At 35.9% G+C, this 27,664-nt stretch overlaps 1 protein-coding gene and 1 non-coding gene across 3 annotated transcripts in view; both read left to right on the top strand.

The window, feature by feature from the left end:
* The window catches only part of LOC132296105 (uncharacterized), a 29,572-nt gene extending 3,072 nt beyond the window's left edge, over nt 1-26,500 (top strand). The window contains exons 3-15 of one of the 2 annotated variants that reach the window (XM_059794347.1): nt 8,261-8,364; nt 11,125-11,251; nt 11,886-11,980; nt 12,247-12,288; nt 17,093-17,216; nt 17,353-17,433; nt 21,567-21,665; nt 23,695-23,853; nt 23,943-24,006; nt 24,109-24,179; nt 24,584-24,628; nt 25,320-25,496; nt 25,613-26,500. In XM_059794347.1, the coding sequence (XP_059650330.1) occupies nt 8,261-8,364; nt 11,125-11,251; nt 11,886-11,980; nt 12,247-12,288; nt 17,093-17,216; nt 17,353-17,433; nt 21,567-21,665; nt 23,695-23,853; nt 23,943-24,006; nt 24,109-24,179; nt 24,584-24,628; nt 25,320-25,496; nt 25,613-26,053 (1,629 nt within the window). In that variant the 3' untranslated portion in view covers nt 26,054-26,500. The remainder of the gene's footprint in view (nt 1-8,260; nt 8,365-11,124; nt 11,252-11,885; nt 11,981-12,246; nt 12,289-17,092; nt 17,217-17,352; nt 17,434-21,566; nt 21,666-23,694; nt 23,854-23,942; nt 24,007-24,108; nt 24,180-24,583; nt 24,629-25,319; nt 25,497-25,612) is intronic. The other variant, XM_059794348.1, reaches the window with a different exon arrangement.
* Nucleotides 5,493-5,595, top strand: LOC132282496 (U6 spliceosomal RNA). Its single transcript, XR_009471783.1, has one exon. It is a non-coding gene; the product is annotated as a U6 spliceosomal RNA (small nuclear RNA).
* Nucleotides 26,501-27,664: the final 1,164 nt, after the last annotated feature.

Here is a 27,664-nt window from a genome sequence, read left to right as displayed (position 1 = left end):
TCATCATAGGAATTGTGTAGCAAAGAACTGCTCTTGTATTTTGGGTTTCTTTCATTCATAACATTACATGAATTCAATGTCTACATGCATAAACCATCTCACTTCTCATCCAAACTTTTTTTTTTTTTTTTTGATAAGTCTCACTTCTCATCCAAACTTAAAAGGCAATTAATAGAACAAGCATATATTCCATGTATGACATGGAAAAAAATGAAATATGTGATTCTATTTGGATGAACATCATACGAAATCAAATTTGGATGAACATCACTTGTAAAAGTATGTGATTCTATCCCATGAGACCTTGCTTCATAGAAGTTAACTGCATTCGGTCCTTGACTCGTGCTAGCATTCCCCTCACCAACAACATCATCTTCTTCTTCATACCCCATAAAAAAGCAACCAACTAGTGCATTTTGACGGATAAAATTATGAATAGTGCAACAAGTAATACCTGCAATTATAAAAATAAATGAATCAGTTGATTTCATTAGACAAAATAAATCAAAGACCATAACGTATAAAATATTTTCTATACTTTGTACAAGACTTAGAAGAGTTTATGGTTCACATAGGAAAAATAAAGAGAGGACATCTAGAATTATCTAGACAAATTAATTTAATTCAAACCCCATTACAATTATTGGTAAGAATGTCAAGAAAGTGAATGTGTGGATTTTAGGCTTCGTAGTGGCGTTCTCGGAGTTTTGTGTAAGCTGGACATTGAGAAACCCTATGATCATGTTTGCTGAATTTCTTGTTCTATTTGCTTGAGAGGATGGGTTTCGGTGAGAGATGGAGGAAATGGATTGTTTCTTGCGTTTCGTCTGTCAGATTCTCGGTGCTGGTTAATGGTTCCCCTTCTGGGTTTTTTTGGTAGTTCTCGTGGTTTGAGGCAAGGGGACCCCCTCTCCCCCTTCTTGTTCATTATTGTTATGGAGGCTCTTAGTAGGCTGATGAGGAGGGCTGTTTCATTGGGGTTTTTTCGGGGCTTCAAGATAGGTCCTAAGGCAGTTCATCAATTGGAGATTTCTCACTTGCTGTTCGCGGATGATACATTGGTTTTTTGTGAGGCAGAGGTGTCCTAATTGAGGTACTTGAGATGTGTCCTGGTCTGTTTTTAGGCTGCTTCTGGTTTGAGAATCAACGTGGGCAAGAGTGTGCTTGTTCCTGTGGGGGAGGTTCAGGAGGTGAATTCCCTAGCAACTATTCTTGGATGTAGGACGGGTTCCTTCCCTATCTCTTATCTGGGTTTGCCCCTTGGGGTCTCCTCAAGAAGGGTGGGTTGTTGGGATCCAGTTATTGAGCGCTTCGAGAGAAGGTTAGCTAGATGGAAAAAACAATATCTTTCGAAGGGAGGAAAAGTTACGCTGGTGAAGAGTGTCTTGTCTAGCCTCCCAACTTATTTCCTCTCCCTGTTCTAGATTCCTTCTTCTGTTGTCAGGAGACTTGAGATGATTCAACGTAACTTCCTTTGGAGTGGTAGGGGGGAGGAGTTTAAGTATCATCTTGTTCGGTGGGACCAGGTTTGCAAGCCTCTAAGTCATGAGGCCTTGGGATTCGGAGGTTGGTCCCATTCAATAGGGCCCTTCTTGGCAAATAGCTTTGGAGGTTTGGCAGTGAAAGACGTAGACTTTGGAGGAAGATTGTTGCTTGTAGGTTTGGGGAGGATAGAGGGGGTTGGTCTCCTAGACAGGCTAGATCTGCTATCGGCGTGGGTGTGTGGCAGTCTATTAGGAAGGGTTGGGATGAGTTTTCTAATCATATTAGATTCAGAGTTCGGGAAGGGCGGAGTGTCCGATTTTGGGAGGATCCTTGGTGCGAGGAACGTCCTTTGTGTTAACAGTTTCCAAGGTTGTTCAGGATTGCTGTGGATTGCCATGCTATGGCTGTTGACTGCTGTGGCCTTGATAGCGATAGGTTATGTTGGGATGTTCGGTTCTGGCGAGCTTTCTAGGATTGGGAGCTGGATGATGTCACTGCTTTTTTGGATCTTTTGTATCGTCAGGAGGTGGAGGGCACGGGGGTGGACCTTTTGACTTGGGTGCCTTCTTCGCGGGGGACTTTTCAGGTCCGGTCTTTCTTCTTCTTGTCTTTCCAGTTTTCAGGCTCCCTCTTATCCATGGAAAACGGTTTGGCATTCAAAGGCTCCTCTTAGGGTGTCTTTTTTTGCTTGGACTGCTGGTTGGGGCAAAATCCTGACTCTGGACAATTTGAGGAAGAGGAGACATGTCATTGTTAATTGGTGTTGTCTGTGTATGACCAATGGAGAGTCTGTGAACCACCTTCTCTTGCACTGTCCAGTGGCCTATGACTGTTAGAGTCTTATGTTGGGTCTTTTTGGCGTTCAGTGGGTTTTGCCTCGGACCTCACAAGGTCTTATTGATATTTGGAGGGGACAGAGGGTGGGGGCTCGAGTTCGCGACTTCTGGAGGGCGACTCCCCTCTGCATTTGGTGGTGTCTGTGGAAAGAGCGCAATAGAAGATCCTTTGCTGGGGAGGAATTACCCATTGGGGCTCTTAGGTACTCTATTATTTGTTCTCTTTTTAGTTGGGGCATGGGGAGAGATTGTTCTTCCGTTGCGGAGTTTTTGGATTTTTTGGGGTCTTTGGATCCCCAGGCTTTTTTTTTGTTTTATTTGCTTGTGGTTCTTATATAGCTCTTGGGATGCGTTCCCTTTTTGAACGCTTTCTAATACATATTTACTTATCAAAAAAAAAAAAAAAATGTCAAGAAAGGAAAAATAAAGAGAGGGCATCTAGAATTATCTAGACAAATTAATATAATTCGACCCCATTACAATTATTGGTAAGAATGTCAAGAAAAAAAATGTTACAATTATTTATGCCAAGAATATTAAAAAAATGCAACTGTACTCATCTGATTTTTAGTTTTATTTTCATTTTCCAAATCAAATATTTTTTATCTTAAATAATTTTAAGGAGTGGAAAAACATGTACATGAATGGATTCCATAAAAAAGGATGCTGAAGGTTTAGAAATGAAAATAGAAAAATCAACAAACGAAACAATTTGCCCAAAACCAAAAACAATCAGATACTCGTACCCGTCAATCTTAACTACCAGTTCATCAATTTAATGCCCTCGATGCTTTTAGGATTTCAAACATTTCTTTTGCAAGACTTGTTAACCAAATTAGAAATTTTAAGAAAATTCCTAGATTTCAATCTGGTGTCAACTAGATTAACCATGGGGAGATGAAAAGATTTGATCCAATTGCGTACCTCCTCTTTAAAGCAAAATAAATAAATTGGGGGTTTGAAAGAAAACCCAAATCAGACCATAAAATCCACTTCTCCACAACCAAATCCAGCCAACGAAAGCCAATCAATCAAGCCTCAACCCAAATAAGAAGTATTAGACAAACAAATCCACACCCAAATCCATCCAACCAACCAAATCCACCACAAATTTCACAAATCGAATCCATCCAACCAAGAAAACCCACATAATGTCAGAGAGAGATCGATGGATTACCTGAAAGAGTGTCTTTAAACCAGTCGATCGTGAGCCTTTTTCCGGTCGATCGCTAGCCCAACACCAGCGAGAAATCCAGAGAAGATGAGATCTAATCGACGAAGAAATCTGGAGAGAAAGCTGAGTTATGTTCTGTTAGAGAGAGAGTGAGGAATGACCGGGAGAAGCTTCTTGATGAGGTTGGATTACTTCGATGATCCAAACCGAGAGCACTTCTGCGCATAGAAAGAGAAGATAGAGAAGGAGGAGTGTACGACTCAGATGGAAAAATCGATGATGTTTTAAATGATGCCCCTCAACGTGATTTTTTTAAGTATGAGCTGTTCTCCGTGTTTCCTAAAAAGTGAGAATCGCAACTCAAGAATTGTGAGAACACCTTTTTATTGTTCTCTAAAATCTGTAACTATCATTTTCAGTTTTTCAAAAACTGTTTCCACAAAATAGATCCAAGCAGAAGTAAAATACAGTTTTCTGTTTTTTGTCACTATGAAAACAGAAAATTGTTTTCTTAGATCCAATCCAAGCAGGGCCTGAAAGTCTGCCCCGATCGAGCCATGTGTTGATCGACCCGACACCATGGCAGTAGCACTCGATTGATACCACTACGTCCTTGTTTTGAGTAGGAAAACCATTTAGAGAAGTTCCAAAAACATAAGATATGCAATCTAACACAATCTCTTGTAAATCAAATTATTTTTTTTAGAAAAATCTAGAATATATGAATGCATATGATCATGAACCCTAGATGGCAAGTATTCCAATAAAAGTAATAATTAGCTGCCCTGGAAATCTGGAATATGTCTTGAATTCCAGATCTACCTTTGGGCAATGTCCTACAACTAGCTTAACTAGCTTAACTAACTAAACACTCTAATAAACATAAAAGTAAGAAAAATTATGGAGTTCAACTTTTGATCACAAATCTTCCAACCTAGGTCCCATTAACCTAACAAATATTAAAATTGGTTTTTGGAAAATCAAAAGAAAAAGAGTCACTAACTATGTGAACTTTGTGGTGGATATAGGTGTCCAAACCATAGTAAAAGTAAAGGGGATTTTTTACAAAATTTGAAAAAATAACTAGAAATGAGAACTGCTTAAAAAATTACATATGTAAAAAGGAAGTTGGGGAAAGTGTGTAAAATATAAGATCATCACTCGTATTTTCTTCTTTCTAAAATATGTATTAAGGGATGAAAGAAGAATATGTAAATTCTTGCTAAATCAAGGGAGGGGAATATTAGAGTTTTTAGTAATACGAAGACATTAAGAGTGATGATCCATGGGTCTCGGTGAAAAATGATGAGATTGAAGAAGTGTGTAAAAGTTAATTTAGGATGTTGAATAAAAATTATATATATGAAGTTCAAGTTCAGGTTCAGAAGAATATTGTATGTTTTATACTTGTCAAAAAAAGAATATTGTATGTTTTATGGGAATGAAGAAAACAAATTTATTTATTTCTACTGTAAGATAAGGGTTTGTGCTATAGAAAATATACTGGGAATTTAAAAATAGGAGTTTTCAAGACCAAATGACATTCTATTGATGGAAAATATCATGGATTCGAAAGAGGGGGAGTCTCAATGTAGTGGGCAGCTTGGTCAGGTGCACGACCACTCGGTTGTCTTGCCATAAAACGGCTCCCAAAGCATGAGCAGAAGTGACCCCATTCCAGATGAAGGTGATGTAAATATAGATTTGACTCTGGCGCTACCAATGGTGGATGACTGGATGGCCCAACCATTTGTAGTAAGCCAGCAAGCTCATTGAACAAGGCAAAGTAGTGGTCTCTTCATCCCCAAGTAGTTCCAACTAAATTTTCCAAAACATTCTCTCCTGGATAGATTGATTTTATTCCGGATCTCCCAAGAGCTGAAGTGCCCAAGCAAGAAAGGGGATTTAACATATTTTCAAATCTTGCTACAAATCTCCCGATCAACTAATTTGTCGAATATTTCCACTTTTTCTTTCAAAGGGAGTAAGTCATTTACGGCCCTTCGGGGACATCCGATAAAATTGGAACAATACAGAGAAGATTAACATGGCCCATGCGCAAGGATGACATGCACAAATACAGAAATGGTCCACATTTTTACTTATCAAAAAAAAAAAAAAAGAAAAAGAAAAAAGAAGGAAGGGAGTAAGTCATTTACATTCATACGTCATGCAAATCATATATATATATATATATATATTATATGTGTCATATATTTTGAACATGATCAAATATTTAATTTTCATTTTCTTTATTTTATTTTTTTAAATTTCTGTTTTTCCAATTTTCTATTTTTAACGTAATTATATAAAATTTGAATTTTATGGATTTTAAAATGTTAACCTATAAGTATGTTGTCGAACTTCAAATACACGTGTCTGATAATTAATGCAGGAAGTATTAGCTAGAGAATTAATTATTGGATATTTTGTTATCAATTTATTTCTTTAAAAGCAAAAGATAAAATCTATAAAGTAGTTTTTTAACCAGTCTGTCTACGGAGTAGAATGTAGACAGGAAAAAGAAATGCTATATTTATACTTGGAGCATGGCCGAAATTGTATGTTATGTATGATTAGATAAGGAATGAATGCACTCATGTGACAGAAGAAGTAGCACTTATTTGAGATAAGATGTGAGGAAGTCTATTAAAATAGTTTCCTATGCGTACTAAGACCAATAATTGAGCTAGAGAAGCAGAGTAATGAGATCCACGTTGAGGGTAACATCAGGGGAAGTAAAAGATGAATTATTATTTTTTTGATAAGTAATAATCAATTAAAAGAATAGAAAAAGCCTTCAAGAGGGGAACGCGTCTCTTATACAAAAAGGACCACAGGACCTAAGGACCCAAAGAGTCCAAGAGATCTACTAAGTCATCGGTGGAAGAACACGAACTCCCCCCCTTCACGTAACTAAAAATAGAGTGAATAATATGAAGTTTCAAAGTCGCCATGGACGACTCCTTTCCTTTGAAAAATCTGCTATTCCTCTCTTTCCAAATGCACCACCAAACGCAGTGTGGGAGCTTCATATATTCATAAACTGGAGGGAAGCAAGTTAAGATACAAGGATTTAACTTTTATATATGAGTAATATATTGTAAAAAACTAATGTTTTGATGCAACACTAATGTAAATTACATTAGTGTTGAAGTTATGATGCATTGAGAAACTGACACTTCAACAGGAACAGCAATGAAAAGATAAGAAACAAGATTCTCATGTATTTTATTATTTCATTTCAATGTAACCTAAAAACCCAAGAGGAGCTGAAGTTAAAAATAAAAGTACGAAGTGTATAGTTGCATCAAATGTACATTCGTTTGATATGGCTTTGCATGTCTAAGAACCTTATACTATATCCTCTCTGAAAAGAACTATATATTGTATCGTTCCTGATGTGGATCAAATGTACGTTCCTTTCATATGGCTTTGCATGTCTAAGAACCTTATACTATATCCTCTCTGAAAAGAACTATATATTATATCGTTCCTGATGTGGATCTTCACAACCATGATCAGTGAATACGTAGATTCCGTTTCTGGTCTTTAAATTCATAGGTTCCAAGCCTCCAAAATCAATGCTTTGTTAATACTAATTCAAGCATGGTTTCCAACATATAGTTTCTTTCCTTTTGGGATGATCTTATATAGTTGGTCAATTATTGTAATTTTAAGATATTGTTGAACTTGCTAAAAACAGTATAATGGTATTTACTGTTGATTTTATGGTCCCTAACCAACTTAATTATTTGCATTAACAAATGAACAAACTCTACCAGCAATTAACTTATAAAAAAATCTGTACCAGCAATTATACCATTTGGTTTTATTGTGCTGTCTTATGGCAGATAACAGAAACCCACTGCCAGTAACAAGGTAAAACAGATTTTAAATCTTGGTTTCTGAGTTACTTATTCTGTTAAAAAAAATGAAGTTAATGTACTCTTTCAGTAGGAATAACAGCGAGTTCGTGTTTTGAAAGGTCAAATTTGGTTTTTGACTTATTTGGTAGCAATCCAAAATTGTAAAAATCATTTTTGGCATATTAATTCTTTGTTAAAGACTTGAGAGTTTTTTATGAATACCCTCTCAGTTATAAGCAGTATATTATCTTAAAATGGTAGACTAGTTCCATTCTGGAACCTAATGCAGCATATAATCAATGAGGTATTTTAAATTGGGGGAGTAGCTTGCATGGAAATTCTAAATATTGACATGTTTGGAGAGGATTTTAAGAAGATCATTCTCATGCTTCGTGCAAGCCTACACACGTGGGACATTGCTCAAAGACAAGGCCAACAATTACTCAAGTTTAATGTGCATTTTGTTGGAGCTTCGTGAGATCCTTCATTGTGCACTGTTGCTTTTAGGGCAAGGAAATGATGCAAGAAATGGGCAGGGCTCTGTATAAAAGAAAAAATTGCAACTATTGGATATATTTTACCCTCTGAAAACCATAATATGTGGCTATCTCCCTTTACAGAAAAATTTGCTGTAAATGTTTATTTTCAAAACTTACAACATAATTCATTTCTTGAGTGCTACTTTATCATTTAGAAATGAATCTGCCATAGTTTATCTAAATTGCTCGTAATTCTCTAATTTATTAATTTTGAGGTAATTATACTGATATCATTGTCGTGAGTGTAATTTTTGATTCATTCTTTATCGGACTATGATTTCTTTCTTCATATTTGGAACCTTGAAATTTCCTACTAATTTTCAGCAATAGAATTAAAGGGTTTTGAACATTCTGTAGGTTGTAAACAGTCGGGGAGATGTTCTTCAATGTAGTCATTACATGCCTATTGTTAGTCCCGATGGAAAGGCTCTGCCCTGCGTGATATACTGCCATGGAAACAGGTCAGTGAAGTAATATGGTTGGTGAGAAATAATGCTGTTATTATTATTATTATTTTTTTAAGCATGAATGAACATGTGGATGCTACATATCTTCGTGTGCATATTTAACTTTTAACCCTTTCTAATAAAGTTGCAACAGTAAAAATGAGAATGCAGCTTATGCCTAGGTAAGACGCATGTGATGTTACTTTTATCTACATAAATAGAGGACATGTTATTACACCAAGGTTTAAAATGGCGTTAATCCTTGTGAAGCCTATGGGGCCCTTGGTAGTTGGTAAAAGGGCCTTACCCAGTTCTGGTCCCACCAACATAACCTCCTTTATTTCACAATTTGGATCCTCTAAGGCTAGTCTTGCGACAATAGTGTTGCCTTTGGGACTTGGTAACTGAAAATATCTAACTTTACTCTTCTATTATATTATACACTAGTCGGCCAAAACTAATTTGGAATGAAGTAATAAGAAATGATTTCAAAAAATCAAATATGTACGATTAAAATCTAGTGTTGGCAAATTTCATAACAGTAGTTGGAGTCTGTAGTTTTATTTTTAGCTTTTGATTAGATTTTCTAAAGTTAGTTTCGTTTTTTAGCAGTTGTACTTATGTCCAAGAATCAGACTATGTAGATACATCAAAGGGAAAAAGTCAAAATCACCCATTGAATAACTAATTCACCAATTATGGTTTCATAATCATGTATTCTTATCATAATTCATTTTAGGGCACATTGCTTACATGCTTTGTTTCGTGAAAATAATATTTTGAATGTATAAAATTGTTTTTTGATTAAATATATTTAAACAAGGATATTTTACAAAAATAGATTCAGTTGAATGATCGAGTTAATTTGAGAGAGTTTCGATCTATCAAAGTTGAGTCTGAATTGAAAGTTTTGAGATACTAAGGCTTTTGATTGAAGTGTTGATCAATTGAGCCTTGTCCATTAACTATCGATTGGGTAGGTCGATCTATCGAATTGTGCAGAGACAGTTTTTAAAAACTTCTCTAAATCTGAATCATAAAGGTTTAGATTTTCCTAGTCTGATTACAACAAAGAAACCCTAATTCCTTTAGATTGAAAGCATTATATAAAGACTTCCAGGATCTCATAACACATAGTGGGAGCAGGTTTGTTGGCCTATTTATAGTGGGGCCTGGGCCTGGGCGTTGGGAGGTTGGATTTGTTCAACAAGGCGTTGTTGTACAAGTGGTTGTGGAGTATCAGGGTGGAGAGGCACAATCTTTGGAGGAGGATTATTTAGCGCAAGTCTGGGTAATCTAGGGTCAGGTGGTGTTCTTTGGAGGTAAGGGCTCTGACATAGGTGGGTGTTTGGATTTTGGAAATACATCGGGAGGGGTTGGGATTTTTGAAATTCATCTAACAGAGGTGTGTCCCCCAGAAATGTTTAGGTGCATTCATTTGAATCATTAGAGCCCGTGCAATAGCCAGAATGGATTCATTCTTTCTTTCAGCAATCCCGTTTTGTTGGGGAGTATCAACATAAGAAGTTTTGATGGGTGACACCTATAGACTCAAGAAATTGCTGAAAGAGACCATTTTTGTATTCAAGAGCATTAACAGATTGAAGAATATGTAATTTAGCATTCAACTAATTAGTTATCTCAGCATAAAAAAGATTTTAAACACATGAAAGACTTGAGATCGATTTTTAAAATATCACGGTGGAGTTGAACGAGAGAGAGTACAGACAATGGAGGAGGAGGCTAAATCAGGCCTTGATGGGAACAGAGAGAGGGAGCCGAGGCGGTTTCTTGGCTGTGGAGAATAGAGGAGGAAAGCGAACTACTCACATTTTCTCTACACACACACACACACACACATATTTATCCATTTCATCTCTATTGTCATGTTTTTCAATTAAAAGCCCATAAAGACTATATTGTGTGTAATATTGACTAACTAGAGGGGAGGTCAGTGTAATTTTCACATTTTCATTTCATTATAGTATATTTTCTTTAAATTATTTTGCCTATGGCAATATTTAAATCTCAAGGGAGGAGATAAAAATATCCACTGTTAGAGATTGAATTATTAATATAAAATGATTCTTATTACAATTCATTTTTGTAAGTCGAATGTCAAACGCTTAAAATCAGTATATAATATTAATTTATGGGATTTTGTGGTCAAAACAGGTGCATCCCCACCACTAGAGGGAGTTGTGTGACAGAAAAAAAATTCATGATCCATAGCTGTGTTGTGACAACTCATATTCCTTGATTAATTTGTATTTTACAAGTGTAGTCTGGGGTAGTCTACAATGCTTTGACTTTTGGTAATGGATGCACATTGCCACAAAGACAAATTAAGGAAGTAAGACCCTCGATTGAGGGACGAAATAGTATTCTTACACTATTTTTCTCCTTAATACCATGCTTTTGGATTGCTCTATTCATTACATTTGTGGCTGCTATATCTTGGTGGCCATCCCTTTGTTCATCCTGGGTCTTGACTAGTTTTTACGAATTCCATCACATAAAATTATTTTAAAGAAACATCATGTGCATGTAGTGTTTCCAAATATAGACATTTGCTTGGCCACACTTCCTCTGAACCAGTGACAAGTGATTACAAGTTTACTATTTCTATATTTCTCCATGATTGGATATTAAAGCTATATTCACCTCCACATGCAGATCGCATGAATCCTAAGCCAGTAACTTTATATGCATTCACACTTCTTCTATATCATCAACAGTGTTTTCTAACAAGCCATTAATCTTGATTTAATGCAGTGGGTGCAGGGCAGACGCCAGTGAAGCTGCAATAATATTATTGCCTTCAAACATTACTGTTTTCACCGTTGATTTTTCAGGATCTGGACTCTCTGGTGGGGAACATGTTACACTAGGGTGGAACGAAGTGAGTGTCTGAGTAATTAAATACTTATTTTCTAAAAATAGAAGAATATTGTGCATAATGTCCCAACTTAATCTTTTGGTATAATTGTTTGTTGATCAGATGGTTGAATGCTTTAATGAGTTCTGGTTAAATACATTCTTTGAGGGCTAAAACTATTATGTTATGGCTTAACCCATATGGTCGACATGCTAACCTAGTATACCTACACAGTTAATATCTTTACGATACACAAAATGGTTTATATAATTTGATATACAATATACATGAGAAGGGATACATATAAAAATGTATATTTTATCTTGACTCTATTATATCAAGCACTACAAGATACTTAATATGCATGTCATTCGTACCATATTGTTAAACTGTTGTTCTAAAGGCATCTTAAGTAAAATGCTTTTAGAGGCTCAATGGTGTTTATTTTTTGTTCTCTACAAGAAAATCTTGCTCCAAGTAGCTGAGATTCTCATGCTGTTTAAACTATTTATTTAAATAGAAGGGGCTGCATGATTTTAAATAGTTGAGTATATAATTTCACATGAGAATTTTTCATACAATAAAGCACGGATTGTGGCAGTTGAAGTTCTTTTATTTATGTCTGGCTGATATTTTATATTATTTTATGTTTTTTCAGAAGGATGATCTGAGAGCTGTGGTTGATTATCTGAGAGAAGATGGAAATGTTTCTCTAATTGGTTTGTGGGGCCGTTCAATGGGTGCTGTAACTAGGTTAGCTTCATTAACTTGCTGTCCTTAGATACCATATCTTTTCTATATATAATTAGTTTAAATGAATGAATTCATGCAAGCTATCCTTTGGAGGGAACTTATGGGGTTATAATGCATGGTTGATGTTGTTCCTTAGTTCTTTGCTAGAAGGTTTGGCAAGTTTCTGACTTGAGTCTTGTAACTGTAGATATTTGACCTAATTGCTGTGAATCTGCTCAACATATCAAGACTAGATAAATCCAACAGAATTCCTTTGTATTTTGTAGGAATTCCATTTGTTCATTCATTGATGCAAGGTGTCTTGGGAGGTATTAATCTATATGGAAGCCAAAAGTGAACAGCAGAATTCATAGATAAGAGAAAGACTGAGTTGTGTTTTTGGATTGGAAGCCTCGGATTAAACTTTACTTGTATATTGCGAGCTGTCTCAAAGGGCATGGATAGGCTGCAAATGAAACGAGCCGACCTGAGCCGAACTTTGGCTTGTTCAGGCTCGGTAGCCAAGCAGGGGCAGCTCAATCCTTAGGCAACTTAGGCGGTTCCCTAGGGCTCGTTTGGGGAAAGGTCCCCCTCCCTAGTGACGTACCTAGAAAATTGTATGAGAGTGGGAGGCCTTGAACAACCAGAATATATAGCGCGGTATTATCTAAAATTGAGTGGGGGCATGTTAAAGATTTTAACAAAAATTATAGGTAATTTTGGAAAAAAAATAAATCTGCCGGGGTGGCCGCCCTCACTGGTCCCTTGATAGGTCCGTCCTTGCCCGGCATACTACTTCTGGTAGTTTTTTTTTTCCATGTAACTTTCAATTTTTATGTGAGTCTCATTATAAATTTTCTAATTGGATGTTTACTCCACTTTTTATGTGGATCATTTTAAAATAATATAATGGTTTTTTTTCCCTTTCTGTTCGTGTTGGTTCTTCTTACTTAGTAACAAAGGTATGAATCTATCCAATTTATTTTATTTGAGTTGAATTTAACTTTATTTTGAGACCCAAAAAAAAAAAAAAAAAAAAAACCATTACAATCACAGAAAACATAAAGTTGCAATTATTAATATTCAAAAAATAATTAGTTATTTCTTTCATAAACCTTAATTGTTATTATTTCAAATATTTATCATTATCCTTAGGAATGTTTTAAGAAAAAATTACAGTAGTGTAATATGATGCAATGTCTTAGTGGTTGATGGAATTTTGGTGGGTGTGGTGTATGATTTATGTTAGGTTAATTGTTTGTATATCCGTGTGGCTTTTGTGAATTAGTGTCTATAATTATTGTTCGAGTGTAATGGTGTTTGGCTAAATAAGAGGAAGAGTTCTGATGTGTTAGTTTGTGCAAATATGTGAAGGGAGTGACGAAAAATGTCTGTGTATGATAAGTCTACTGGTAAATGTGAACTTACCAAAAGAAAAAAAAAAAAGTGAAAAATATAAAATAAAATAATAAAAAGAAAAAGAAAAACAAGGTGGCAAAAGTGAGATGGAGGTTGTGGTGTTGGAGTCCTCGTTTAAAGTTTTCGTCTTAGTCCTCCAATTGTATCGAACTGGCCCTGTAGCCGAGGTCAAAAGGGTGTTGAGGCTCGGCTCGTCTCAGGCAAGCTTGGCTTAGCCAATCTCGAGCTCGGCTCACTAGTGTTTCTACAATCTCAGAATCAGCTTGGCTCAAGCTGGCATTGCAAGAAATCACTGCCATATCAACAATCAGCCTACATTCTTCATCATCTCATGATTCCATTAGTAGTAACTACTTAAAATAAATAAATAAAATGGTACCAAGAAAGAGCATGGTTGTGAAAGAGAGAACATGGATGAGAGAGAGTGAAAACATGGCTGAGAGAGGGAGAGAGTAATAACCTTGTAGTTGCTGTTGGAGTAAGATTATCGCAGCAGTTGCTGGTAGAAAAGGTGCCGATATTGGGTCTGCCATGGATGTAAAGGCCTCCTGTGGCTGTGCATGGCTGCCATCTCCAAGAAGAGTTAGGTTTCCATTTTTTTCTTATAGATACTAACATGCACAAGTGAAATCCAACGGTTGTGCTAGATATATGGGTTAATGGGATTATGGGCTAGTGAAGTGGATGCTATTTGTAGGACAAGCTTATAAACAGCAAACAACTCAAAGAGTTAGGCAAAAAACGAGAGTTTTTCAACCCAAAAAATGTGTGTAATGCCTTGGTGTGCAAAACAACATATGTGATGGATTCCATGTATGATAGACTGGTTGATGATGACATAAAATATTCTATAGCGCTACTCACAAATTTTGCTCCTGACAGAAAAAATCTTACTCTGGATGTATTGTCGTATTGAAATTTATTCAAAGTAGATTTAGGTGGTATGGACCTTGTAAATATACAATATACACCAGTAATTGTGCTATTAAGAAAAAGTAAGACCAATTAAAATAGACTAGAAAAGACAAGGGGCAGATCGAACAGAGATGTAATAAGGTAATAGTTGAAACCATCTACTCTAAAAGTTTAAGTTGTTAGAGAGGGTGTAACTTTAATATTTAAATCCTTCAATGTGTGTTTCAAGTTTAATTATCAGGCTGATGGTGAGGTTTGGACTATGTTACCTGGGCTCGGCAGATTAGCGCAGGGTGTCCGTGTCGTGTGACTCGGGATATGGGTCAGACAACCCTTCGCGACATCGGACACAGCTGATGAAGACATGCTCATAGAAGACTGTATTGGTGGATGCTTGCTACGGATTTGAACTTTCTTTCCTTTATTAGATCGGATGTGTTCTGTAAGTTCATGTAGGCAGCTGGTTCGAAGATAGGGTTTTTGGAAGGTTGAAGGTGGTTGTTTCTTCACTCGCAGCTGTTGCAGAATTTCTGTTTTTTGTGGAGAGTGTATTCATGCTTTGTATTCTTATCAGTTATGACGTGACCTATGGAGTTACTTATTAATCTGTTTAATTTTTAGACTTACCTTTTACTCCCACAACACTTATAAAATAAATGGTCCCCAACTCTGTTTGTTGCTGCTAGCTGTATTCTTGTCACGTGAACCTATTGAGTTACTTATTAATCCGTTTAACTTCTATATTTACTTTTTACTCCCACAACTTACTTTTCAAATAAAAATAAATAAATGTCACATAAACGACAATTTACCGTACCAAATAAAAGAGTAAAAACAGATGACTTATATGTATGTATGTATATATATATATATATATTCATATTTTTTAAGAACTGGGTAGGACAGATGGTCTCCTCTCCATTTAAGAATATTAATTACTCTAGGACGGATGGTCTCCTCTCCATTTAAGAATATTAATTACTATTAAATAATAGATAAATGACCTATACTTTTTATCACTATTTATTAATTATAATTGTGTCCAAGTGTCCGTGTCCAACTTTTGGACTTTTTAGCCGAGTCCCCATATCCCATAGTTTGAAAGATGGACGAGTCTGACTTCTAGACACGCACCCATGCCCGACACCCGTACCTGGGTCTGGGTAACATAGGGTTTGGACATAGGAGCTTACCTGCTCTGCTACCATCTCATTTGTCACGACTTGTCCATCATGTGTAGATATTGTCCGTTTTCCACACACTCCGTACTCACAATTTTCAAAACGCGCCTACATAGTTAGGAGACATCCACATATAATAAGTGTCAACAACCTCTCCCCGACGTCACAATCACCCCCTCTTGTGACCCAGAATCCTCACTGGCCTGACCCCCATGGGATTGGGCATGCTCCCTCAATTTCCGGCTGGGGATTGTTTCTGATACCATGTTGACAATCATCTACTCTAAAAGCTTAAGTTGTTAGATAGGGTGTAACTTTAATTTTTAAATCGTTCAACAGTAATAAGAAAAGAACTTAAGAAACTAAATATACAGGGAGATATAGCTTGTAACAAAAAAGAGTAGGAGAGAATTGGCCAACTTCATTCAATTACTACCAAGGCAGGGCTAGGCTAGGCTGATGATGGTGATGAATATGAATGACAACACTCATATGCTTTGCACACCTCTGGTTGGACATCTGGTCTACTATTCTTAAGTTAATTAGCCAATGGAGGTTATTATATATTTCTCTCTATGTTTCTTAGCTAAAGGATGGTAAAACCTTACTCCATAACTATGATATCTGGATTTGTCACTTTCTCCATTGGTACCTTTGTTGAAGTGACATGACACAATATGAATATGGGACAATAGCGTGTATGGTTGTCATACCTCCATGTTTGAATTAGTAAAGAAGAGAGAGAGAAAAGGGAGAATGTTGCCGCGGGGGGGGGGGGGGGGGGGGGGGGGGGGGTGGTGGGTGGGAGGGGGGAAAGAAAGAAAGAAAGAAAAATAAAGTATCAACCTCAGACATAGCTAGGGTTTCATCTGTAAAATAAAGGGATGGTATTTACCCTATTCAGTTATTCTGACATATTTTTCACATAGACCTTTGTGTTTTTATACTTTTAGAAAATTGGCATTGTAATTTTCCCCTAGCTTGTAATTTCAAAGTTGATTCAATAATTTTATCCATTTTTACATTTCCCCACGTCATTTATGTTTTTTTTCCCCTTTCAGTTTTACTCCTTTTCCTCTATCTATTTAAAGGACGCTCAATACTTCACTCGTGGACTCTTTGACACTTGATCTTATATCCTCGTCGCAAATGTTAGGATTGGAAGAATGCTACACTTACACATACTCTTGTACCCGACATCGCCAACCGAGTCCACCTGATATAGCTCCTTAATGTAAATTGATTTTGATTACTATTCTTCAACTTTATTATTATTATTATTATTTGGACATGATCTACTTTTAGAGTTTCCATGTGTTGATCCATCTAGTATGAGGAAGCCCCTTTATAAAAATAGAAAAGAAATATAAACATGTCTTTTCTTGTTGTTAACCGATATAGTTATTTGAGTTAAATAATTTTTCCTGGGTACATTCAGTCATACAAACATACTTCATAATTCTGTTTTTAAATTTTCTTAAATAATTTTTTAAAATCTTGTTACTTTGTTGTCTAGCTGGAATGAATAGATATGATATATTCTTATATAGTGATGAAAAAGGGTTGAGACCTTTCTACTGGTTTATTTGCCATTAACGTAATACATTGCTCTTTGCAGCCTATTGTATGGAGCTGAGGATCCATCAATTGCAGGAATGGTTCTTGACAGCCCTTTCTCCGATTTGGTTGATTTGATGATGGAACTTGTGGATACCTACAAAATCCGTCTGCCCAAGTTCACTGTAAGTAAATTTGTTCATGGAAGCTTTGTTATTCTTTCACCATTAAGAAGCAAAAACTAGTCATACTTGGCAGAATGTAAAAGTTTCTCTCTCTAATAAATAAAATTCTCAGTTTTTCTATGTTTTCCTCATTTAGGTGAAGTTTGCAATCCAATACATGCGGAGAGCTATTACAAAGAAGGCAAAATTTGACATAATGGACCTGAATGCCATTAAGGTTTATTCTGCCACTGATTATGGAAGAGTTTTTTATTTTTGTTTTTTATTCTGCATTATAAAATATATATTTTTTTGATAGGTAATTAAAAGCAATAACATTAAAAGAAACGCTCAGATGAAAAAAGGGAGCGAACCCTTTACAACAAAAACAAAAGTGAACAAAAGCTGCATTACAAAGAGAGGTTGTCCAAAAAATCCGTTAGAGAATCCGTAGATGAACAACTTCTCCCAATCACCCAAAAATGAAGTGTGTGTAAAATGTTTGATTTAATCTCCCAAATAGAAGACTCCACTCCGTCAAAAGCTCTCCTATTACTCTCACGCCACAAACCCCACCATAAACAGAGCGGGGTTACCCTCCAAGCATCTCTCGATCTCCTGGCCACTCGCTGCCCTCGCCAAGCCTCTAGCATTCCCCTTGTGTCTTTGGAAATAACCCAATCCACACCAAATAAAGCCAAGAACATAGCCCAGATCCAATGCAACGGTACAATGCAACAAAAGATGATTTACAGATTCCCCTGTATTTTTGCACATAAAGCACCAATTAATTGCAATCTGGTGTCTTCTCCTTAGATTATCCAGAGTAAGAATACTTCCAAGAGACGCCGTCCAAGTAAAAATGGCCACCTTAACTGGTGCTGAAGTCCTCCAAACAGCTTTCCAAGGAAAAACCGTGCGGACGGACTCCGTGAGGCTTCTATAAAATAACCTTACCTCAAACACCCCCTTGGATCCATCCTGCCACACCATTGCATCGCTGCCCTCCCACTCCGCTACTTGCTTATACAATAAACCCAAAAAATCTGTAATCTCTAATAGCTCCCAGTCATTAAAACATCTGCGGAATAACACATCCCAAGTTACTCTCCCATTATCAAGCCGATAATAGTCTGCAACCATAGCGTACTTATTCGCAACAATCCTAAATAAACAAGGGAATCTACTCTCCAAAGCTACATCTCCACACCATAACAATCCTATATATTATAAAATATATATACATATATATATATATATATATATATATATATATATATATATAATTTAATTCTGTGGCCAATAACTCGATATGATCCATTCAAGAATTTATGACTTTTATTTATGATCATCTCATTATGAATTTTCTTATGGGAGCCTTACATTGTAATTATCTTTTATTGAACCATTTCTATAGTTGTCTTCATTGATTATAAACAACTTGTTTCTTTGTCTTTGGTAATTTGGTTAAACTAAAGTAAGTATTTCTTCTGAGTAAGTCAATTTAAAACACAGTTTAAAATAATGGGGAAGAAAGTTACAACTACTCTTCAGTCCATTTGAATTGTGTTATCTAAATCTGAATGTGCTGATTACATCAAGTAGTTCTAGTAACTTAAGTGATACTATTGAGCTGTCAGAATATCATTTAAAAATATAAGACTGAGTAAATAGTTCATAACTGTAAGCAAATAGTGCTTATAATTTCTCAAAATTTGGGCACTCTAGCCTTTTTCTGGATTAGCTTCAGCAACTCAACCAACACAGAGATATCCCAACTTCATCGCATCAGTTACATAAATCCTTTCTGGTTGTCCAGCTCTTTTTGGGGTCATATATATATATATTATATTTTGCTTCCTCAATGTGGTTTGTAGTTCCCAAGGTAAATATTAGTAGGTGTGACTTAAAGGTCTTATGCTGGCTGTATATCCACGGTCAGCTGTGTGAAAGAGGGACTGTGTACAACACTGTTGAATTTGGCGGATTAGCTTTACCAGTAAACTACTAAAAGATTTGGCAAGAATTAGAGAAGAAAAATGCACTCGTGAAATCTGATGGTGAAAAAAAGATGGCCTTGGCTTTCCATCATGTGGCGTTCTGGTTTGAACCATGCTTGGTTATTGAAATGTTTTTCCTGAACAATTGAGGTGCTGGGAGACAAATTTCATACAAGAAAATAAACAGTTTTGTGTCGGCTCAATTGCTCATGTCATTTATTAAAAAAATATTTGGATAGGTATCATTATCGTCATTGGAACTTTATTGATCTATTTCAGGTTGGCTCCTGATCATGTCTTGATTTTAATTAAAACAGACACACACACACACACACACACACACACACACACACACATATATATATATATATATATTCATTCTTTGCTTATTCTGAGGCAGGAATCACCTGTCAGGTCATCCTTTGAAGCAGTTCATATTCAAGCTAAACCTTGTGAGACATTGTCAGATTGAGAGTAGTGCTTATTTGGCCTCGTGTAGTTTTTGAAGGATGCGTTACGTTTTTGACACTTCTTAAATCAACTTTACTTATCAAAATAAAATTAATAATAATTTTGTAAAGTTTCACTCCCCCTTTTAAGTGATGGATGATAATGTCCATTAATTGAGTATGCTATTTACCATATTAACCTTAGTAAAAAAAAGTAGTTTTAAATTCAAATCATAGTATATATTTACTATATATGTAAGAGTGTGTGTATACTGTATTGTTGTTTCTCTTTTCTTTTCTTTTCTTTTTTGGTCAAAACCCAACTAGCAATGTCATTTTCCTGTTGTTTTTTCTTCTTAGAAGCATCTCCGTTCAATTTTTCAATTCTTTGAAGTGTTTTGGGTAATTGATATAGCTTCTACATGTGTATGTACATACATATCTATGTACATAGTATGATCCATGTGGAAAACAAACAGTTTATAAACAAGATCCAAATTCAGTTTTTTGAAGAATCTAAAGAGAGAAATTTCAGAGACAGAGAGGAGGGAGGACTTAGTGTTTCTATATGCATTGAATCGCCGATGAAAAATTGCAACCACAAAAACCAGAGGGATTATATATAGAGAGAGAGAGAGGAAGGTTGAAAGAGTTAACAGGGGAGACGCTTTGATTTGATCTTCTGTTGCCAATTGAATTTGTGGGTCTGTCTTTCTCTTGAGCTGAAACAGTTGTGTATGAACGCAATGTTAATTCAGTCATAGTGATACAAGTGTTTATATTATAATGAAAACTGTTTATAAAGTCATTGATTTTTTTCTTATGTCATGTTTGAATTGCAGTGAGCAAAAAGTAGTTTTGGTGTGTATGCAGATACATAGTATACAATACATAGAGAGAGAGAGAGAGTTGTAGATAGAGGGGGCATGGAAAAGAAAATTGGGAGTTAGTGAGAGGATAAAAGTGTCACCTATCCACCTGAAATCTAGCTTCCTACTCCAGACATTTCAAGGGCAGAATGCCATTTTCAGCTTGAATTTTGATGACATCAGCGTTGCCTACGTTTGACCGGTATTGAGACTGACGGCAAGGTTCGATTTGTTACAAAGGTGTTAACTAGAGGGGTGTAGTTGAGATTTCCAAAAACATGGGAACATGGTGTATTTTTCCCTATTTAGAGGGGAGGTAAGTGTAATTATCCATAGTTTCTATGAGTTTGCCTATGTAAGTTGCCAGAGGATATCTTTTGAGACCTTTTTGTTTGTGAATACTGGCATCATGATCACGATACCAGACTAACATAGAGAATTGTATTAAAAGTCAGTAAATCAGATTTGAAAAATAAATCAGAGTAATGCTCAACTTTTCCTGGAGTGCTTCCCATGTTAACTAGATGTGCAACGGGAAGAAATTAATTAACCCCAAGGGTTAGCTCAAGTGGGTAAGTCACTTGGCCCTGGTGCCTCAAGAAGCATCTGAGGTTTGATTCTTCTTGGGTGCAAACAATTCCTGCTTCTTGTTTTTGGTTTGTGGGCCGCCCCCCCGGGGGGCGGCGGGGGGGGGGGGGGGGGGGGGGGGATGGGGGGGTGTGGGGTTGTGTTTGGTGGTTGGGGTATAAATTAATTAATTAATTTGTGGTGGCATGATTTAGTATGCAACTTGGTAAAATGCAGTGAGGTGTTATTCTCTTGTGGTTTTGTCTCTGTGGAACATCTGATCTTTATAAGTAGGTATCAAGTAAAGAAATTGATTTGGTAGATATAAAGTGATTAGTCCTGATACATCAATTAGAAAATACAAAATAATATTATACTTATTCATCAACCTATGAAAAAATAATGATTCAATTTTTCATGGTTAGTAATTCTATTATTATTGTTCACTATCATTCATGAGAGTGGTTCCCATTCTCTCTTTTATAGGTGGCAAAGACTTGCTTCGTTCCAGTTTTATTCGGACACGCCGTTGATGACGATTTTATACAACCACATCACTCAGATCGTATATTTGACGCTTATGTGGTACATCTCTTTGCTGTTAATGGCAGAATTTGCAAGGATTTGGTTTACTTGTCTGCATGCATGCATCATGTTTTAATATTGCATCTCTTCTACCACTTTAATTTTGTATATTGTTAATTAATACTGCCATTTTATGCATTGCATGTATTCCTGATTTTCTCCTTCCATGATCAAATCAAATTAATTTTCATCAGAAACAATGCCCATAGTCACCAATGGGCCATTAGTCCAATGGTATAATTCTCCTCCCTCAAAGGGGAGCTGAGGGGTTCGAGTCCCATAGTGGGCATTTTGGGAAATGTGTGTGAGTACTTACTTGACCAACAATAAAAATAAAAAAATAAAAAGAACCGAAAAAAGAAGAAGAGAAGACAATGTCCATAATCAAAAGTTCCAGGCAAGTAAAAGTGAGGCTTATACTTGTCACGAAGTCTTTCTAAATGCAGAAATGTTATTGAAAGAAAGCATTGTGAAGTTTTACTATGGTTGAGCTGGTTCAATACTAAACCTTTCAATATATTTTATTGATCTTATTGTTCGATTGAGTCAACATGTGCTTGTCTGATTCAGAGTTTACTTTATTTAGGCTCCAACTTGGTCCGCTCATCATCTCTTCTGTTTTTTTCTTTGACCCCATGTTCTTTCCCCTTCTCTGTTGCCGTCAAATTGATTCTCAATGTATTCTCTGACTTAGTCAGAGCTAGATGTCTACATGTGCTACCATCTTGTTGCTTCCTACCTCTTAACCTGCTATTGCTTGTCTGTTTACCTTTTATACAATGGGCATTGCCTTGGCCCATTTTCTTACTTTTCTAACACAGTTTCTATTAATAATATATATATATATATATATATATATATATATATATATATATATAAATAGAATAAGCTTGAGACTAGTCAATACACAATTATCTTATTGTAATTGCATTTCCAGATGCCCTCACATGTTGCTTTGCTACCCTATGCTGTGTTGACTTTTAAAATCTATAAAAATGAATGCTAAAGAACAAGACAAAACTAGATTATGCTGATCATGCTGCTATTGTCACTGTTGTGGTCTAGAAGCCCCTCCATTTTACTAGAAAAGAAGAGTTCGTCCTTATATTTTCTTATTGTGGAGATGTTTTGTTGAGCATTGTATCTGCTGCTTCTTGTTGCCATTACTGTTATAGCTGTGGATCTCCAGCTTCAATTTAATTGTTGTATTTTGTTCTTTGGCTCTGTGATTTCTTCGTCTTACCAAACAAATTGCTATCCCCTGGAGAGTTCATTTTTTCTGCATACGTTCCCCGTCTTTCCACCTCTCTTCTCTCATGCTTTCTTATCGGAAAGAGACACAGGGAAATTATATAGGACCGTTATTAAACCAATTATGTTATATGGAGCAGAGTGTTGGGCTCTAAAAAAGAAACAAGAATGACACCTTCAAGTTATCAGAAATGAGAATGCTAAGACGGATGTTTGGAGTGACTAGGAGAGAGGGTCACAAATGAGAGCGTTAAGAAGAAATTAGGTGTGACACCCATTAGCGAGAAAACAAGAGAGAGTAGACTTAGATGGTTTGGACACATACATCGGAGACCTATAGATGCGACTGTAAAACAAGGACGACTATTTGTCATAGAAGGTAAGAGATGTAGAGGGCAACAAAAAATAACATGGTATGTGGTTATTAAAAATGACTTAAAAAAGTTAGACATAGTAGGTGGAATGGCGTGTAATAGAAAAGACTACACACAGAATTCATTTGGCCGACCCCATTCATATGGGATTAAGGCAATGATGATGATGATGGTTGATATATACTTTGACACTTTCAGATGTTATATATAATCTGATCTTTCTTATTTTTAAACAATCAATATGACCAGGATCATTGATAATAATTGGTAGGTGCGAATTTTAATATGTTGTAAAGGATTAGGCATCTAGAATTATCATGTAGTTGTTTATTCAACTGATTGTTTTCTTATTCAACTAACCTTATACCATGCTGTGCTTGTATATTAATGCCTGATTTTGGCAGGGGGACAAGAATATCATCAAATTTGAGGGAGATCATAATTCTCCCCGCCCACAATTCTATTTTGATTCTATAAACATATTTTTTCACAATGTTCTACAACCTCCAGAAGATGAAGTGGGAGAAACATTTTTTGAGACAACGCATGATTATTTTCGCAAGGTAAATGAATGTGGAATGCATCTCTTTATTGCAACTACCAGATTTCAGATCCACAACCCATAAACTATGGTTGGCTGTTCAAACTTCAGGGTAATTGGAGTGCCATGCATGAAGGAGGAAGTGCAGACCATGTTATTTTGGCTGCACCCACAGGCATGAGTCAAATACTTTGTGTCTCTAAGTTTCAAATGCTAGTTCCCTTCATCCCCTTGTCTGGAAGGCTCGTCTTCTTATATTGATGATCATTAATTGCAGATCCCACAGCAAACAGCACAGAAGATGCCATTAATCAGCTTCGCTCCAAAAGACCTATGAGTCGAACAGAGGTCGGTATGGTTTGCCAATTATTAAGTGTTGAAGTAACATTTAGATACAGAAGGTTGGAGGCCATTTTTAATTTAGACAAATAATGTTCAACATAGTGCAATGGCATTGCAAGGCTCTTATTAATTGGGGAAGGAAATACAGGTGAAATTTCAATGATAAAAAATTGCATATATTTGCTCCACTTCATGGACAAAATCAGTTTGATTTAACACTATCTCCCTCTTCAACTCCCAAAATCCCTTGAGAGAAAAAGAAAAGAAAAACATGATCATCGTTGCCATTATCCTGTATGAACAGGGTTGCCAAAAGAAAAGAAAAACATTAGGACACATAAATGTTGGTTGTGCATCAACTATATTATATTCAATTACATTTTGCTGATTCTCTTCTTGAACATTTTCAGGTTCCTTCTGATATCTCATCCAAAGACAAACAATCTGAATCCAAGGTTATCTTCTTATTTTTTTCCTTTTTCTTATTCGTTGTTATTTTGGTGAAGACTTTTTTTCAGAGCTCTCCAGAAATAAATCCCCCTTCCCTTTCTCCAAAAATGTTGGTATAGTGAATGTAAAATTGCATGTACTTGATACTAGACCTGAAATGCTTTCCAGAAAGTAACTTATCAATATATATATTCTTTCCAGAAAGTAAAGAAGATGAAACTTTGTATGTGGAAGTAGACAAAATGACAATGCTCACTAGCTTATCTATTAAGCACTTTAGTCTGTGGACCTCCTAAGTGGTTTATGACCCTAAGTGGTTTATAGCCCATTTATTGTGTCAATCCTGATGTTTTCTGTCATTATGTTGATAGACCAATGCTAGTGTTACTTCCCGCTAGAATCCCATTTATTTTGTCAATACTTTCCAGAAAGTAAAGAAGATGAAACTTCTCCTTTGACTTTTAAAAGTAAAGGAGTCTATTAATGACTTGAAACTTCAGGGTTTCTAGTGAGAAGTAACACTAGCATTAGGCAAAGATGTGGCTCGATGTAATTTTACTTGATTTGTTTATTGCCAGTTGTCACTTACTAGTTTACTTGCTAAAAGGGAAAAATTCAAAATAAAACAAAATATCAGGGGAAAAACAGAAAACAAAACAATAAAAAATCATTAATATAATTCATATTGTATTGCAGGAAGAAGAATCTGGAGCTAAGCCTATCACATCATCTTCTAAAATGATTAGCTTTGAATTTTCTAATGGTCATCCCTTTGGCCCTCATGTTCCAACCTCAATAGATGATGATGATTATGTAGAATATCCATTAGATAATTTGGCAGATGTCCCATGCAATATGGAGGAAGAAGAAAGGGTTAGTTGTATTAACTGTTTTCTCAGCCTATTGGATGTATCTACTAGATTAATGATGATGTAAACCATCCATTGAACTCATTTTGTCTTGACCTTTTGGTTGCTCAAACATTTCAGATGTTCATGGAAGCAGTAATAGAGTCATTAAAAGACTTGGAGATGAGACACCCTAGTGTCGAAGAACAGCCATCCAGCACTAGCAATGATACAACCAAGCCTTCGCAGAAAGAAAACAGTGAAAATTCCTCCCTCACAGAACATAAAATGCCTGCAAAGATAGAAAGCACCACTGTACCATCAGGCAACCCTGATTTGGCATCCCAACAGTCTCCTGAATCGGTCAGACCTGCACCTGGTACCATTCCATCATTTGTTGAATCAGGAAGCACAGGTGCTTCTGTTCATAGTGATACTTCAGTTGGGATGCAAAGTGCTTCAGACACCGATTTGGACGATCACACGAAAGCGACTCTAACTGTTGTAAAGAACCCAACAAATAACATCCTGGATGGTTTAGCCCGGCGTTGGGATTTCAACTTCTTCCGAAACAGTCGATGAGATTGATTTTGAGGTTCAGATGATATGAAAGTGTATTGTTTCATAGTAACAAAGAAAATGCCAGGAATTGTAGTGTTGGGATATAGTTTACCAGAAAAAGAAAGAAAGAAAAGGAATTTATGTAAATGTGTGTTCTTTGTGGAGGTGGTTTTGTTGCCTCTCATTTATATTAAATTGTCTCTCATTGTTGAGACAAAGGGTGGAGAAGGGAGGGGCTGACTGACTGGTTTAATTGGTGGGCCTTATTTGAGACTAGAAGGATAAGGGTAGTTGTTTTCTCCAATTTTTAGTGAAATGACTTGATGGTGTTAATATGATTAAATTTTTTTTTTTCTCCTTTTTATTTTTTATTTTGTGTAGATTATGTGCAAGCTATGACAATCTGTTATTAATATGCCAATTTTTCTGCCATTATGATGATGGACTTTAATTTTCTTCTATTTGCCACCCTTTTCGCAGTAACCTATGTTTGTAAATTCTCTTGTGTGGGCTTATCAAAAGTGTCTAATTCATATTCATTTGAAGATATTTCTCCACTAGTATTTAAGTAATGATTTTTTAAAATATTATGAATTTAGGGAATTTAGGGTTTAGAGTTTTCATATGTTATATTTAGGAGCATCGAATCGGTGGGTTGAATTTGGGTACCATGAATTTGGGGATTGAATTTGGGATTGAAGGAAGTTTAGTTTAAAATTTGTATTAATTTTTTTTTAATCCTAAATGCAAGGTGTCAGCCACCAACCATAACTTCAGTTTAGAGTTCATAATAGATCGTAGATGTATACGGATGGTGCTTGGTACACAAAACAGGATATATAGATTGACATATTCATATGAGAAAATTATTCTCGTTTATTTTGATTGACATATTTGTGATGACTCGAATTTTTAAGATTTTAATTTAATTATTTTATGATTTTTAGACTGTCTAAATTAATTAATTATTTATTAAAGTTAGTGGGATTTGAATTTTGATTTAGTTTTGTTATATAATATATATATTTATATATGTATTGAATTTATGATGGAGGTAGGAAATGGAAGGCACCAGGTAGGGCTACAAGTTGGGTTAGCCCATTCCAGTCCAGCCCCAACCTAACCTCAACTCGAATAGGGTTGGGTTGGGCAGCCCGAATTGTACCCAACATGGGTTGTGGTCATAATTCGGTTCGAATATTTTCAGGTGGTTTGGGTTGGGTTGACGGGTTGACATTTTTTTTAATATAATATTTTTTCTCCTAGAAAATTATATATATATATATATATTTGATTATATTATTATTAAAAATATATAAATTTTTAGGGCAATTCATTTCAACTTTCTTAATCGCCTCCATCTCTATTCTCATTCTCGAATCTCAACTCTGAAATTGCCCCCTCCCTATCTCTGTGCAATTGCAACTACAAGATCAACAAGAATCAGAAGTTCAAAACCCATATATTTCAGTTTATCCATCTGTATGCAAGAATCAAAAGTCAAAACCTATTACCTATATCAAAACCATATCGGCATATCATTTCAGATTGTTCAAAAAATCAAAACCCATTTCTTTCAGTTTTCATCGCCGCTGTTCCAGTTTGGGTTCGCCATTCGCAAGCTTCAGCCGC

The sequence above is a fragment of the Cornus florida genome, unplaced genomic scaffold (genome assembly GCF_030987335.1).
Source record: "Cornus florida cultivar Cherokee Brave unplaced genomic scaffold, ASM3098733v1 CherokeeBrave_3.0.0_Hap2_Chr01, whole genome shotgun sequence".
Lineage (NCBI taxonomy): Eukaryota > Viridiplantae > Streptophyta > Magnoliopsida > Cornales > Cornaceae > Cornus > Cornus florida.
The sequence above is the reverse complement of the archived record's forward strand: the minus strand, read 5'-3'. Positions and strand labels throughout refer to the sequence as shown.